General features: G+C 33.9%; 1 protein-coding gene across 2 annotated transcripts in view; it reads right to left on the minus strand.

Moving 5' to 3' along the window:
* Window positions 1-18,366, minus strand: part of LOC136271551 (uncharacterized) — an 83,798-nt gene that overhangs the window by 2,370 nt on the left and 63,062 nt on the right. The window contains exon 7 of one of the 2 annotated variants that reach the window (XM_066071784.1): window positions 9,107-9,166. In XM_066071784.1, coding sequence (XP_065927856.1) covers window positions 9,108-9,166 — 59 coding nt within the window. In that variant the 3' untranslated portion in view covers window position 9,107. Of the gene's footprint in view, window positions 1-8,968; window positions 9,167-18,366 lie in introns of those variants that run through there. The other variant, XM_066071785.1, reaches the window with a different exon arrangement.

Consider the following 18,366-nt stretch of genomic DNA (forward strand, 5'->3'; position numbering starts at 1 on the left):
AGAGTTATAAAATTGACCTATTATCTGTCATATATTTTGCAATTAACAAGATGGCTTCCAAAAGTAAACACATGTCTACCCCTGTGAGAAATGTTATAATTACATTGTACTATGTTCACAAGTGGTTATACCCAACAGGAGATAGTAGGTATTTTCTCAGTGAGCCAGTCTGGTTTTTCTAATTTTCTCAAACGATATAAAGCATGCGGATCTTATAAAAACAAACATCGAAACGGCCGCTCCAGAAAAACCGATGACCGTGTTGATCGATGCTCCGATGTGTAAAACTTGACAGACGGCAAACTCTGTCGAGTATAACTGGTAAAGTTAATTCAATAAAATCAAGTTCCATCTCTTCACATACGGTAAGGCGGCGTGAAAGATACTGACTATTCGATTTGTTTATCGCACTCGCCGTGTAAATTGGTGTCAAGGTAAATTTCATTGGACAGTAAATAATAACCTGTAAATGGTTATTTTAACAACGAACCGCAGTTGTTATTGATGAGATTAGAAAAACACAGTGTAGGAACGGAAGTGTAGAGTTTTGGGTACCGCTGTTCGTCGAAGCGAGTAAAAAAATTGAACACGTAGCTCTGCGTACAGTCGAAGACAGTTTCAGTGTACTTTTATTCCGATGAATTGATCAAAGGATTTAAAAAGCTTACGGAACAATTCAATACGTTACGGCAAAAAACTGACAAAAGTATATAAGTTGTATATATTCTTTATGCCATACGATTTTCAAGTGAAAATTTTGATAACCAATATCCAAGGGCACTTCAAGATTGAAATCATTATAATGTACAAAATACAATCATTACAACTGAATTGATGACATGTAAAGGTAGATAACTAAAGAGAAAACCCTGACCTTGCTTCTGATGCTATTGCAAATAAAAGTAACAAATATCACTAAGATATCACAAGCTTTGATTATTTCATACTGTACGCGTAGCGCAAAAGCATTAGACTTTTACTGTACGGGTAGTGCTGTTAGAGCATCTAGAAGTTTGTTTTGAAGAGGTTTGGTTTTGTTGCGGTCCCCCCAAATTAGTAAAATAACCCAATACATGTAATCACCACTAATAATTTGAGAAAAATTATAAGTCGCAAAGGGTTTTAGGAGTTAAAGAATCCCTGCGTGGTCATTCGGGCTAGACACATTTAGATATGGCCGCCGTGTTTCAATCGTAATTCAGATCCTGGTCATCGTCCATTTTGATCGTGAAAAGAATCGCGATCATTGTAATGCCCCATCGCAACCGAGGACATTGGTTCCTAATGAGCGTATCGTAACATACACGTATATTCACGTACACAAAAATGGGTTCTCGTGTTGTGATGTTCGGATGAGATCGAGATCACATCGGAAATTATATGTGGGCAATTTTATCGGAACGTACAGTAAAACACACTTATATCGAAGTCCCAGGGACAGCCAATTTAACTTCGTTATAAGCGTAATTCGTTATATCCGTCAAGTTTACAACATGAAATAGAGACTTGGGGAATGAAATTCACTTCGCTCTAAGCGTCAATTCATTATAAACGTGTTCGCTATAACCGTGTTTTACTGTATTTTATCGTACCTTAACGGGCAATGAGATCGTGACCGATTGCATCACTTGAAATATATCTGTTTGGACCTTACTGATTCAAACCTCAATACATCGCCTAAGGATGTATAAGTATCGATTCGCGTTACTTCGTACCTAAAGTCGAAATTATACAGAAGTCCCATGATTAGTTTCGATTTGTCAATCTTGGTGTTAGTTATCGCACGACAGTGGGGACATACATGATGGTAATGTTCGGCGCTACGCGTACAGTTGTTTAACTGCGAAAACAGAGCTATCCGTAAAGAGAAGTAAGAGCTACGCGTACAATAAACAATATCGAGGTATGGCCAGAAAAACTTCAGTTCCGAAGAATTTATCGCTTTAATATTTTAACAACAAAATACATTATTTTTGTCAACGAAAATGAGAACAACTGCTATTGTGATTCAATTTCTTATTGAATATTTGTACCGTTTTGATAAGATTATTTTTCCAAGAGAAAGAACTATATATGATATGAGTTTGGCACCCTTATTTCGCCATTTTTAAAAGTGTTTCGGGAACAATAAAACGTTATGTTATCTTTTAGATGAATTGATATTTAATATAGCATTGAATCATGATTTTTTGAAGTATACACTCTCATAACTGCAGCGGTGTGTGCATACAAATTGAGTAACGCGCGTTACCGCATTATGAACATTTGTATGCACACACTGCTGCAGTTATGAGAGTGTATACTTCAAAAAATCATGATTTATACTTATATTTACATTTTTTAACTTCTTGCCTTGTCTGCAAATGTGATTCATACCTTAAAATTCCTATCTTATCTTAAGGGTAAGTTAATGTTAATGGAAGAGCCACAGTAACAGCCATAAGCGTGAACTTTGATTTTCGCTTGTTACGTTGCAGTTTACAGCGTTCAACGTTTATGACGTCATAATAAAACTCGTCAATTTGACCTTTGACTACTTGTTACATTTAGATGCATTTGAAGATCACAGAATTTAATGGAAAAATACAGTAGAATGTAAATATTATATTTTTCACTCATTTATTTGATTTATTTGCACTCACTTGCAGTATATGACGTTAGAAGTGACGCCATTTCTATAATTCAATCAAAATCATCAAAAATTGTCATTTTTCTTATCTTTTAACGAATATGAACTATAGAGCACATGCTTGAACAAGGGAATTTTTTTAGTCAGTTATTAGTCTTGCATTGGCTAGTTACATCTCTGATTAAAATATGTTGTTTGTTCAAGGCTTGCGCTCTGTGTTTTCTGAAAGAAAAACTGCTTGAAATCAAGCTGTTTTATGCTAATAATGCAAAAATGGCGGAAACAGGTTGTCTTCATGATATCATATTTCTAATTTGTGGGCACTTGAATTAAAATGAACATAATGTAAAAACATCAGATATATATCTGTACAAAGAAAACAAAGAATTAAAGTAAAATGATGAGGTTCATTTTAGGGGTGGGGCATTTTAGGCTCATATCATATATAGTCCCTTTATGATTTAAGATGTAAATAATAAGTATTATTCTAGTTCACTAGAAACTTATTCTTGTTTACTACCGTACTAAAAATCAAGAGACTGCTTGTCCAGATATTAATTATTTACGAATTTTCAATCTACGATAAAAATACTGTACGCAGTGCTACTTGTTCTCTCACTTCGACAAACAGAGCTACTCAAAACTATATACTTCCGTTCCTACACTGTGAATAAGAGAGTTACATCTGGAGAAGACCGGACGGAATATGGCGACCTGAATGTCTTGGCATCCAGGGAACGGAATGTACTGTGCTATGTTTTTGGGCTGTGTAACTCACGAAGGGGTCGGATAATTTACAGACGTCGATGGCTGTATTACTTCCCAAATGTATATACATTTTTGGATACAAATTTATGGGCTGTTATTATGCGTCATTCCCGAATGAGGGCTATTCATTCCAAGACGTCTATAAACAGGTACACTTATCTATTGCCACTAAATTATGGAAAACCGAAAACAAAAGTAAGGTCAGACGACACGTTTTTCAATTTTGTATATTTTTTTCAAGAAATTTGTTATTGATTTCCTAGTACTTTGACAAGCTTTCTCGCACACTATTAGGGTACCTCACCAGAGCTGCGTTTTACAAAAGAACTTACGACTTACGACCATATTAATAAGTGGTCATTATTCACAATACAAGCTATCAAATGTTTTGACTTATTACCAGTAAGATGTACTTACAAGAATTGAAATCATTTAATATAAATTGCTTAATTCATTTTTTCACATTGAGATACATTTCATAAGACTGAAAAGATATTGACTAGTAGGCATAATTAAATTTAGTTTTTAAACCAATTTCGGTGAACATCGTGATTATATTTAGTGGAACTCTTTATTACGAGGAGATACAAAAAAGATGCTCGAAGAACGTGTTGTCTGACCTTAAATACCTTACATGGCCATCGCGATCTCCCGATATGGATAATTGAAAATGTGTTGAAAACCATAAAAATACGCCTTCAACAGGTCGGGTACACTACCTTATATGGATAGCATTATTTAACATGTGACAATATTTACGTCAAAAAGGTTCTCCAATCCAGTGAATGAGTCGCAAAAGCATGACGGTCTACAACATGTTTACTTTTCAACACGTGGTTTGTGGCTGTTACACAATACACAATATTTAATTCACCCCTGCGAATGTTATTGTCATTTTAATTTTAGACCACGTGGTTTTATTTGACCCTTTCTGTTTTGCAGTAAAAACCGCGCCTCGTGATTATGGTCTATTTTGGAGAATCTAGCTAGGTAATTGTAGTCGAATATAAATTCTAGAGGTTTATTGATTTTAAACTTTATCTTCATTAACTGGTGGATAAAATTTGTTTTAGAAATAAACAAGACAAAAAAATCGTTTTTTTCTGCTGTTGCGACAATTAACATGCGTAGTAGAGATCCCCTCTAAGAATTAATTTTCGATCCGCGCCTGACCTAGTAATAACATCAATAGTGAAACAGACTGTACTATTTTATGCAGAATGTTCCTTGAAAATGGCTCGATACACTAAGTTTTTATGCAAAACATTCACCCATTAATTTTTTAAAAACATGGTATTGCACACTACAAGCATCAAACATGGCTATGATTTCATTAAGCAACCCAATGTTTATATTATCAACCACTCTACACGTGATTGAACACGAACGATAGCTGTGTTCTGAATATCATCGTTTAATTTAAAAAACCTAGATGGTGAAATAAGACATACATCTTACAAGATGTTGATGTTTTAACATAAATCAAAGTAGAATATGATATAAAACTCGACCAGTACTTACGTATTTTGAGAATATTATCCGAACACTTATACTTCCGCTCGAAATTTCACTGGAACTGAACAAATCTCGGTGAAGTCTCGTGAACTTTCATTCGAGCACCTCTGGATTTATTACATACTTAGCAACGATAAAGAAAACATTCCGAACACATTCACAGGGGTGTAATTGCTTGCGGGAAAATTCGTACAACTTGAATTTGACTTTAGAAGGTGAAAAAGGAAAGATTACTTACCGTAGACATTGTTCCATGCTCACATTAAAAAATACTGTTGTTTTAACCTATCAATAATTACTTCAAAGATCGATCAGTATCAATATACTGGTAAAGATCAGTATCAATATACTGGTAAACATACGCATACAAGTACAAGCAAATTTTGATAAGGAAAAACTGCCTAATTGTTTATTGGTGACTTGATTATTGTACACCATTATTAAATGCAGGTAATTGTACATTTTTAACATACACAAATAGCCACGATAGTAGAAATGCACAAATGTACAAATACAGAAGTACAAGTTATGTATCGTGTAGTATTTTGTACACTAAGCATTCTGATGAGTGTCCCTGAAGAAACTTTAAAATTCTACTAATAAATGTTGTCCCAAACCTGGGGTATCTCGTGAAAAACGTACTCACTGCTTATAATATAATAGGGCGTACATCTCTTTTGAACTTTGACAATGAGGTATCTAGATGGGTTGATATAAGACCTCATAGGCAATCTTTTTCAAATGTGAGCATAGAAATGAAAGATCAGACATGATTTTCCATGTTTATTTAACTAATTATGAAAAATAATTGAAATTGAGTTTCCAAAGGACAATTGAAAATGGTAATATATATTCAGTACGTTTTGTATACACTGGAACTTGTAGTAGCCCGCAATGCCTTGCAACTCATTCACCTGAGTGGTTTGGCAATAAAAGTAAACAGATACCTAATTTTGTATGCAAATTTATGCCGACGTCACAAAATATAGTGGTCTCGACCTGTTCAAGGACATGTAGAGAGCAATTATAATCGCAAAGACCTGATCACGAAAGTGACAGAAATATGGCGGTCACTGCCTCAACATTACATTCAAAGCTTGAACGTTAAGGTCATGAAACTAAAAACTAGAGTCAGAAATGTAAGTTATTATTAGAACGAGGATTGTCCGAATTTAGCGTAGACAATTGCTTCAGTTAATCGAAGACACTGAAGTTTGAAACTTGTGCCACAAAGGGTTAAAGTAATAAGCATTAAATGTATGTTTTGATATCAAATATTGTATGAGATTACATTAGTAAAATGAAATAATACTCGGTCATAAATTCGATATGCGGCGCAATGTCAAAAATGAAAAGTTAAAATCAACATAAAAAAATGAAAGTCACGAGGATGAATGATTTTCGAATAAAAAAATTTCAAATAAAAACATGCATTTATATTTGATAAGTATTATATTATTGACCCGATAAATAATTCTGTTAAAACAATTTTTTAATGATTTTATAGAGCGTTTTGTAACAAGTTGAAGTGTGAACTCGTAGTAAAATGACGTCAGTGATTGAGGCAACGAACCGACAACAAATAACATATTATAAAAACCTTGATGCAAATCCTTAGCCGAGTATTAATTTAAATTTTTTTTTTACCAAAATCCCCCAGAACTGCATTTGTGAATAAGTAAGTAGTCATGCAACATCGAAGATATTCGGAGGAGTGTGATGACATCAAGTGAAAAAAAAACCCATGACCGATAAAAATGAACGACAAAATGCTGAAGGACACATTTCGACACGACGGATGGTAGGCAACAAGTAATACAATGCATATTTGGAGTCGGTAGATCGTTTATTATTAAGTAGAACTTTTAAAACAAAATTATAAATACATAGTAAATGTATACTGATCAGGGTACATGTTCAAAGAATATATTAATTTTCGAGGTATTTTTTTTTTAATAGAACGTGAATGTTATCGTGAACGATGTGAAGAGTTTAACAACGACGTATACGTTGGCTATTTTCGATGTCGCATATTATGCCGCCTGGGAAAATCCACTGATATAAATTATTTTGTTATGCCCCCCTTCAAAGAAGGGAGGGCATATGTCTTTGCTGCTGTCTGTCGGTCGGTCGGTCTGTCGGTCGGTCCACCAACAGTTTCCGTTTATTTTCTTCGCAGAGGATAAACATATTGGAATGGCATTTGGTATACAGGTTTGTCATGATAATATCTAGGTCAAGTTTAATATTGGATACGATCGAGCAATTTTCAAAAGAGTTATGGCCCTTGGACGTAGAAAAATTCCAGTTATTTACAGTTTCCGCTGATTTTCTTAGCAGAGGATGAACATATTGATATGAATTTTGGTATAAAGGATTAACATGATTATATCTAGGTCAACTTTGATATTGGGTACAATCGAGCAATTTTCGACAGAGTTATGGCCCTTGGACTTAGAAAAATTCCTGTTATTTGTAGTTTCTGCTCATTTTCTTCGCATATGGTGCACATATTGATATGAAATTATACATAGAAATAATTTCTGGTATACAGGTTTATCTAAATAATATCTAGGTCAAGTTTGATTTTGGGTTTGATAGAGCAATTTTCAACAGAGTTATATTCATTGGACTTAGAAAAATTCCAGTTATTTGCAGTTTGCGTTCATTTTCTTTATGAATGTTTCCAAAGGAGGGGGGCATAAGTGTTTCACAAACATCTCTTGTTTATCAGAGAATACTAGTATATTAAGCTTATTTACACGCAAATTCTGTGAAAACAATTAGTACCATTAAATTCTTTATGCAATTTACTACTGACATTGCCTCTTTATTTGCCTTAGACTTTCATCGAAACACGCTACCGACCTCGGAAAATCAAGTATGTTGAATTTACACCGAGATCGAGAGTCGCCATTTTTACATGTAAACAAAGTGCACCACTGTGACCACATGAATTTACGGGACTGGTTATGGTGTTTAAAAAACTATCCGAGGCGAGTGAACAGACGATATCAATAGTAAATTGCATGAAGAATTTAATGATACTAATTGTTTTCACATAATTTGCGTATAAATAAGGTAATTCAGCCGAAAACTAGCGCACGTTTTTCTGCGCAATAAATATACAGTTTTTTTAATGGGTGGCCATCTCCGGTCTGTCAATATTTTTTTTTCCCGGAGAGCTACAATTCTCCAGCTATTTATTAATAATTGTCAAAGAGTTAAATTTATTCACCCGTACTTTAATGTGTCAACGTAGCTTACTGTGATAGGCGGAGGCTCGTAGTCCACCCTTCACCATGGAGAGGGTGATTGAATCGTATAGACGGCGTTTTATTTTTAATTCTTTTGCCTTTAGGTAAAACGTGTTTTGCTTTTTATTGATTATGAGAAAAATATGGGAATACCATTTATATAATGACAACAATTATGTAATGTATATGTTCTGCACATATAATGTCGGATAAAAATAGCGCTAGCACATATATGAAATCATGCCGTAATGCTTAGAAAGCATCAAATAAAACAATTAAAGAAGATAAGTACCAAGTGCGTGTATTATTGTATATTATTTATTTGTCAGAGAATGCAGTTCTATTATACATGTACTGATGCACAGTTTCAAATGTAAAGATTTTTTGTACGTTCATATTCCATTTCAAAATACTGGGTACGAGGGGGGTTTGTCAGGCCTTGTGCGCCTTTGTCATTTAGCAACCTTAATAATGTGTTTTCAAGATATCTGTCTTTTTGAATTAAAACAAGATTAAACCAGTATCATATTAAAAGAAAAGAATCAATACATGTGTTGTAAAATTATCTTACTACTGTCTTTAAACAAAATGATATGTATCATTTTTATACTGATTAAATTACCTGTAACATAACTTTAAGTTGCTCATGGGAATGACCAAAAAAAAAAATTAAACTGTTTCCGTGTAATCAACTATATTTTCAAGCAATTCGTACCCAAAATCTGAATGATATAGTCCTTGTGGTTGAATTCAATTGGGTCAATCTATTAAAAGCATGCATACAAGCCAACGCACGTTAGGCGCTACATAAGAGAGTGTATAAGGGTTCAAAAAATGCACGAGAGACAGACAGAAAGAGACAGAGAGAAATAGAGAGGGCATTAAGACAAACATTTTATTTCACATGTCGTGATCAGGGCATGAAATGAACTTGTACCTTAAGACTGCTCATTCAAATTCATTTTTTCCGCCTTAGTATCATTTGATTCTCCAGAACCTTCAATAAAAAGTCAAAAGGCCCATGGGCTACATCGCTCACCTTAGTAACATTGGCCATAATTTTAATCAGCTCGCCGCAGCGTTTTGAATCAAGTATAGGCTATCCACTTTAATACAAACAATAAATTTCATTGCACAGTGTCAATATATCTTTTTCAGCTTATAACAAGCCATAAAAAACGTCTTAGTAATGTTATGCCAGCTTATTCATTCTAGTTGAATACACTTTTTTTATTCAATTTGAGCACTTAACAGAAATAGCATAGTAATTGAGAAAATACTTGCACCATACATGTAATAATGTTAATACTTCCACCAATATAGAGAAATGATAGACTGGTTCGCTGTCATTGATTACAGGGCACTTTTACTCGTACTCGTAAAGACAGCGAACCAGTTCATTGTTTGAATATACATGAAATATTTTTCTATTCCGACCTTAATTAAACTTCAGTATTAACAGAAACACAGGGCGAAAAAACAAATCTTTAAGCAAGTCCTTAAAGGTGCCTTAAAGGTGGCGTAAAGGTGGCTTAAAGGATATACAATCTTTAAGCCACCTTTAAGTCACCTTTAAGCTGGGCTTATAGGACCTTAATGTCCAAACTTCTTTAAGTCACCTTTAAACCATCTTTAAGCCACCTTTAAGCATCCTAAAGTGGCATTTATGCTCCCTTTAAGTTGTCTTTACATCATCTTTAAGTTCCTTTTAAGTCAAGTTTGATCAAGCTGAACAGATTCAGGTTGAATACATAAATTAAATGCAAAGCGCTTTTATAGAGATTGGAGGGGGTTATCCGAGTGATTATATAATTTCCAAGGAAAGGGGGGGGGGGGTGTTCCATGCGGTTTTAATTGTCGCTCCATTGAACACAGATCGCTATCATCAACGTCGCTCGAATGGACATGGATTGCCGTTATAAACCCCCCCCCCCCCTTTTTTTTTGGTTTCAAAATTATTGTAGGGATGATCGCAGTCTCTATATCTAAATCTGCACATGAAATTATATTAAAGTATGTTTGTTTCCCATTATAAATTAATAGATGAAAGCTCTCTCTCCTCTCTCTCTCTCTCTTTCTCTTTCTCTCTCTCTCTCTCTCTCTCTCTGTCTCTCTCTCTCTCTCTCTCTAAGTTCATCCGGTTATTAAACAAGATTAGAAAATGAATAATGGATGATTTAATTTAATAATTTGTTTAAGATATGTATTTTTTTTTAATTTGAATTATTTCTAAGTATAATTCTAGATCTTCTAGATACATGTTAAAGATGAAAAGACTCTCAACTGCCTTTGTTATATCGGACGGGGTATTTCTGCTTTGTTTGACTAAACATAGTTTTGTTCGTTTGTGTATATCTAATTAGAGCCTATTGTTTGTCCAACCTAAGAAAACCCCTGGCACTAACACAGAATATACAAGATATATACAAAACAGGTGCGTCGTGTGCCCAGGTGCACGTCAGGGTTTCTAAAGGCGTTGAAATCTTAGTATGTACGTGTAGACGATAAATCTAGTAAATGAAAGTTTATTAAGGTCTTCCGTTTCCAACGGAAGACCTTGTACTGATTCTGTTGGAAATTCTTCATTATTTTTTTTAGGGTCTTCCGTCTTCAGCGGAAGACCCTTCTATTATTGTAATGTTTCTTTTTCACTTTTTTTTTTCTTTACAATTTTTGTGCAGAAGATTTCTCGGAGATGCGTGGTCCGATTTTTGTCAAATTTTAAACATTTATCTATTATCATCTAAAGCTTATATACATTTTTTTTATTTTGTAAAAATCACTTCCGGTTCGGACTTATCCGCCATTTTGTAATTTTTAAAAAAGTTCTTGTCCAGGTATCTCCTCAAAAACGAGCAATGATAGAAAGCTGAAATTTTCAGGAATGAAAAAGGACATGAATGTCTAGCATCACGAGGAAAATCATTGTCCGGAAATTCCGAGTACGGAAGCTAACTGGGGTCAAAATATAGGACACGTTTTAGACGAAAACTCCTTGTCCACGCATCTCCTCAAAAACGAGCAAAGATAGAGAGCTGAAATTTTCAGGAATGATAGAGGACACGATAGTCTAGCCTCACGAGGAAAATGATTGTCCGGAAATTCCGAGTACGGAAGCTAACTGGGGTCAAAATATAGGACACGTTTTAGACGAAAACTCCTTGTGCACGCATTTCCTCAAGAACAAGCAATGATAGAAAGCTGAAATTGTTCGAAATGATAGATGACATGAACGTCTAGCCTCACGAGGAAAATCATTGTCTGGAAATTCCGAGTACGGAAGCTAGCCAGGGTCAATATATAGGACACGTTTTCGACGAAATTTTTTGTCCACGCATTTCCTCAAAAATGAGTAAAGATGGAAAGCTGAAATTTTACAGATTGGTAGAAGATATACAAATCTAGCCGCACAGGGTAAATTACGGTTCGGAAATTCCGAATGCGGAAGCTAGCTGGGGTCAAGATATATAACACACTTTCGATGGGTTTTCATTGTCCACACATGTATTTTAAAGCGAAAAAAGATAACAAATCAGGTTATTAAAATGGTGAAAATGGCGGGCGGCTGCATATAGGGTACCCTCATTGTACCTATAACTCCTCCTACAGCTTTCAAGATAGGAAGTTGTTTTTGTGCAGATCAATTGAACATGTATCAGAGGTGTGCATATTGCTAGAATTTGGATTTCTGATAATTTATGAAAAAAATACCAGCTTTTTAACTTACTCAATTTTTGGGCAAAAAATTGCATATAGGGTACTCCATTTTACTGGATACGCTGATAAGTAGTGTTTATCAATTCAGGGTTGACATGGATTATGGATACAGTTCACATAAAAGAAAACCCGGTTTGCTGTCACATTGACAGCTTTTCACTTGTTCGTTGAGTGAAATGGTAAACTTGATTTTAAAAAATTATTGCATGAAACGCTTGTTCTCAAAATTGTATATTATCCCTTCACATACTAATTAGAATGTTAACTAGAGTGCTTATTGCCCTCTGTTCAAAACATTATATAGACAACACCTCATTTTCTCCGTCGATACATGTTGGGGTCAAGATGAGAAAAAACTTAAATATACAGCATATAACAAAAAGCTTGTTAAATTTTGGATATTGTAGGCTATTTGGTTCTTGGCCAGAACTATTCTTCTAAACACCTTACCCTATTTTCATTCTTTTTTTCACCCCCTCCCCCCTTTTAAATGGGGACCTTGTCCTTCACTTGAACAAACTTAAAAAAAAAACTTCGTCACAAAATATTTTGTGCCTATACAAGTTTGGATGAAATTAGCCAGTTGCTTCTGAAGATATAGTTGAAATTACTAATATTTATATGTCTGCTTGTTATTCACAAACAATAGTCATATCATATGAAATTTTTGCAATGTCCATTAAATGCTCCTGACATAATTTTGTTTTTGATTTGTTTTTTATATTAAAACTGAAAATAAATCTAGAAGTGATGAATAAGTTAGCTGAGTTCCTTGAATGCTTTTGGAAAAGTAATTCCTATACTTTCTTTTTTTAATATAAATCTGTCTAAAATACATAAGTAATTGATATTTAAAGATTTCCAATAAAACGAAAGAGTGTAAATATAAGAAACAGCTTTGCTTGCAATACACAAACAAGTATAAGTACCACGGGCTTGGTATTTGAGTGTAATGATTATGTGAAGATCATTTTTCGTAGGCCACTGTTAAAAATTGTACGTGACTGAGATGTAAAATATACATGCATCATGCCTCAAAACTCCATCATTTCTCCCAATAACGTGTAATCCACATTTTAGAAAGATTATTAGGTCTCCCGTCTTCAGCGGAAGACCCTTCTATTATTGTAATGTTTCTTTTTCACTTTTTTTTTTCTTTACAATTTTTGTGCAGAAGATTTCTCGGAGATGCGTGGTCCGATTTTTGTCAAATTTTCAACATTTATCTATTATCATCTAAAGCTTATATACATTTTTTTATTTTGTAAAAATCACTTCCGGTTCGGACTTATCCGCCATTTTGTAATTTTTAAAAAAGTTCTTGTCCAGGTATCTCCTCAAAAACGAGCAATGATAGAAAGCTGAAATTTTCAGGAATGAAAAAGGACATGAATGTCTAGCCTCACGAGGAAAATCATTGTCCGGAAATTCCGAGTACGGAAGCTAACTGGGGTCAAAATATAGGACACGTTTTTTACGAGAACTCCTTGTCCACGCATCTCCTCAAAAACGAGCAAAGATAGAGAGCTGAAATTTTCAGGAATGATAGAGGACACGATAGTCTAGCCTCACGAGGAAAATGATTGTCCGGAAATTCCGAGTACGGAAGCTAACTGGGGTCAAAATATAGGACACGTTTTAGACGAAAACTCCTTGTGCACGCATTTCCTCAAGAACAAGCAATGATAGAAAGCTGAAATTGTTCGAAATGATAGATGACATGAACGTCTAGCCTCACGAGGAAAATCATTGTCTGGAAATTCCGAGTACGGAAGCTAGCCAGGGTCAATATATAGGACACGTTTTCGACGAAATTTTTTGTCCACGCATTTCCTCAAAAATGAGTAAAGATGGAAAGCTGAAATTTTACAGATTGGTAGAAGATATACAAATCTAGCCGCACAGGGTAAATTACGGTTCGGAAATTCCGAATGCGGAAGCTAGCTGGGGTCAAGATATATAACACACTTTCGATGGGTTTTCATTGTCCACACATGTATTTTAAAGCGAAAAAAGATAGAAAGCTGAAATTTTCAGGAATGATAGAGGACATGATAGACTAGCATTACGAGAAAAATCATTGTCTGGAAATTCCGAGTAGGGACACTAAATTTTAAAATTCATAATAAATGTGTTATAATGACCTCAGACTAGTTTTAAAACATAATATCTAAGTTGCACACACAATTCTGCGTCTAATGAAATCTTTTTCAAATTGATGGGATGAAATTTGAATTTTTTGAAAATTTTAAATTTAATTAAATCGTGTTAAAACTTCCTGAGACTAATTTTAAAACATGATATCTAAATTGCACTTAAAATTCTGCGTCAAATGACATCTTTTTCGAATTGGACGGATGAAATTTAAATTTTTCAAAAAATTTAAAGTCATTTAAATTGTGTTAAAATTACATTAGACCAACTTTAGTACATGATATCTAAGTTTCACTTACAATTCTGCATCTGATGACATCTTTCTCGAATTGATTGGATGAATTTTTAATTTATCAAAAATTTTAAACTCATTTAAATCGCATTAAAATGACCTCAGACTAATTTTAAAACATGATACCTCAGTTGCGCTTACAATTCTGCATCTGATGACATCTTTCTCGAATTGATTGGATAAATTTTAAATTTTTCAAAAATTTTAAACTCATTTAAATTGCGTAAATGACATCAGACTGATTTTAAAACATGATACCTCAGTTGAGCTTACAATTCTGCATCTAATGACATCTTTCTCGAATTGATTGGATGAATTTTAAATTTTTGGAAAATTTTAAAATCGATTAAATCGTGTTAAAATGAGCTGAGACTAGTTTTAAATTATAATATTTAGGTTGTGCTTAGAATTCTGCGTCTAATGACATCTCTCTCGAATTGAATAGATGAATTTTAACTTTTTCAAAAAATTTAATTTCATTTAAATCGCGTTAAAATGATCTCAAACTAATTTTCAAACATAACATCTAAGTTGCGCTTACAATTCCGCGTCTAATGACATCTTTCTCGAATTGATTGGATGATTTTTAATTTTTTTGAAAATTTTAAATTTAATTAAATCGTGTTTAAATGACATCAGACCAATTTTAAAACATGACATCTAAGTTTTGCTTACAAATTCGCGTCTAATGACATCTCTGTCGAAATGATTGGATGATTTTTAATTTCTTTTAAAATTTTTAAATTTTAGTAAATCGTGTTAAAATGACCTTATGCTACTTTCAAAACATTATATTTAAGTTACGCTTACAATTCTGCGTCTGATGACATCTTCCTCGAATTGATTCGATGAATTTCAAATTTTTAACTCATTTAAATCGCGTTAAAATGACCTCAAACTAATTTTCAAACCATGATATCTAAGTTGCGCTTGAAATTCTGCGTCTGATGTCATCGTTTTTGAATTGATTGGATGAATTTTAAATTCTTCAAAAATTTTAAACTCATTTAAATCGCGTTAAAATGACCTCAGCCATTGTGTACAATTGACATAAATTCACCACAGAAAATGTATTATTGAATTCGGGATGGTTTAATTCATTCGAAATACATCTTTACAGCATACATTATTTTCTTCAAGCTTTTGCGTGACGGCTATATGTCAGTCTTATTAAGTTCTGCGAGCATTAACCTGGTTTTGATCTTTGTACCATTACGTAACTGACCCCTTGCTCGCGGCCGAGAAAATCGGTCACCTTGGTCGCGGCTGGACTACCTAGTGGTCAGCGGTTATCTCATACACAAGATTTGCGTCTCTCATATATGGGTTCACAAAGAAGTTCTATAACATATAAATGTTTATATTTTCAATCATAAGCATCGTCAGACAAAAAATTAATGGTGGGAAAGTAAATCTAAATAATTGTAAAAAAAAAAAAAATGTACACGAAACACGAACACAAAAAATGATGAAATTAATCTGCTTTAGCTTCATAATTAAAAACGGTAAATATTTCAGTAAATACATGTATGACATTGTGACATGTGTCATTGAAAAGTGGGCTCTTTGTATATTTTCAAAGTTGTTAAATAGTTATTTATTGTTTAAATAAAATTTAACCTGCAAATATTTTAAGCGAACATGGCCACGGAGCTCTGTGTACACAATTATATTATCTATATCCCGCATATGGATCCCGTGAAGATCCCGGCCAAATTGACATGCATGCGATCCGCGGAAGTCTAATAAAACTCGCTTCATGTGCTTCTACTTTATCACACACATGTTCATTGATCCTTTGTACGTTCATAATTCAATCTTGATAATAACTACAGTATTTATTTTGTTTACATATATTGTTTCAAGAACACACTCTTTTATCTTACACAACAGATGTAATTTTAATTTATTTAGCATTGAATAAGTTATTGTCTGATACGAAAGGCCAATTGTGTATTCAAAATATTAAATACAATACAGAATTTAATAGAAAGAAATCGGCTTACAAAAATAGTGTAGTTCTTAATATTATCAGTTGTAAAATAGAATAAGAAAGAGGTGGTGGCGAACCAGAAAATGAACGCACTAATCAGGCACGTAGCATCAGGGGGGGCCTGCCCCCCCCCCCCCCCCCCCCCCCCCCACTTTTTCTCGCAGCAACAAATTTTTTAAAATTTACATATAAAAAAATGAATTATAATGGAGTTGGCCCCCCCACTTTTTTGGAAGTTAGAAAAAAATTGATATGAAAATTAGGAAATGAGTAGTGAAATGGAAGCCCCCCCCCCCCCGCACGGAATAGGAAATTCATGATTTTGAGGGGAAAATTTTTTGGTAGGGAAGATTTTTTTTTTGGAAGTATAGTTGAGTCTACCCCCCCCCCCCCCCCCCCCGGATTAGGATTTTGAAGAATTTTGGAAACGTTAAATTACCCTTTTTTTTTTTTTTTTTTTTGCTTGTCAAGATTTTTTGGATGGCTCTGGCCCCCCCACTTTCAAAAACGATGCTACGTGCCTGCTGATTTAGCATGGTGTTCAAAGTTTAATTAAATACTCTCAATTAAAGCGTTGAAAGAAAATGCAGTTCGTGTGGTAGGTGTTGCACGATAGCACAATAAACTAGAGCAAAGCTCGTTGCAAAGCAACGAGTGGGTCTTCCGTCAATGTCGGAAGTAAAGCTGGAAGTTCCTGTAAGAAGCAGAGCTCTTAAACCAACAACAAGAGTAACTAAAAGAAAAAAATGAAAAAAATCGAATTATTCCTTGTACGACTTAACAAAATACGAATGATTTTAAGTACGACTTAACAAAAACTTTTCCGATTTCAAGTACGACTTAACAAAAAAATTCCGAATGTGTTACAGTACGACTTAACAAATATTTTTGGTACGAGTTAATTTTACTTTGAACATTACGCTATTTTTTAAACCAAGGACGCAGAATCAAAATTTCCGGAAAAATCAATTTTTAAACCCCAATATCTCTGTAATGCATCGTCCGATTTTAAAACGGATTTCAATTTTACATTCAGCTGAATAAGCTCTACAAAAACATATTCATTTTTGATTTGATATCAGAAAATTATTTTTTCAAAAAATTTGTTTCACTTCCGGTTTCGACCGGAAGTGACAGATTTTCATTTCCAGCCTTATTACAGAGGTAAATCGACCAAATCATAACCATTGAAAATTTCAAGCCTCTATCTTAAAACGTTTTTGAGAAACGCCGCGGACAAAATGACTTTTTTAAAATTTTAAAAATGACGTTACGTCAAAACGGAGGTGACGTTGTCAAGTAAACTTTAACATCTTTGAGCTATAATAGTTATACATTATCTCTGAAAGTTTCATTAAAATCGGTTGGAAACTTTTTGAGTTATAAAGCCGAGAAGGAGTCAGAAAAAAAAAGAAAAAGTATAATAATAACTAGAGCAATGCTCGTTGCAAAGCAACGAGTGGGTCTTCCGTTAATGTCGGAAGTAAAGCTGGAAGTTCCTGTAAGAAACAGAGCTCTTAAACCAATAACGAGAGTACCTTAATTAAAAAGATGAAAAAATCGAATTATTCCTGGTACGACTTAACAAAAACCGAATAATTTTACGTACGACTTAACAAAACCTTTCCGATTTCAAGAACGACTTAACAAAAAAAATCCGAATGTGTTACAGTACGACTTAACAATTAATTTTTAGGTACAAGTTAATTTAACGAAGAACTTGATACTAATTTCTTAACCAAAAACGCGGAATCAAAATTTCCGGAAAAATCATTTTTTGAACTCGTATATCTCTGTAATGCATCGTCCGATTTTAAAACGGCTTTCAGTGTTAGATTCAGCTAAATAGGTTCTATAAAACACATACTCTTTTTTGATTTGATCAGAAAATTCATTTTTTCGAAAAATTTGATTTCCTTCCGGTTTCGACCGGAATTGACAGATTTTCATTTCCAGCCTTATTACAGAGGTAAATCGATTAAATCATAACCATTGAAAATTTCAAGCCTCTATCTTAAAGCGTTTTTGAGAAACGCCGCGG

The sequence above is a fragment of the Magallana gigas genome, chromosome 9 (assembly GCF_963853765.1).
Source record: "Magallana gigas chromosome 9, xbMagGiga1.1, whole genome shotgun sequence".
NCBI classification, from domain to species: Eukaryota; Metazoa; Mollusca; class Bivalvia; order Ostreida; family Ostreidae; genus Magallana; species Magallana gigas.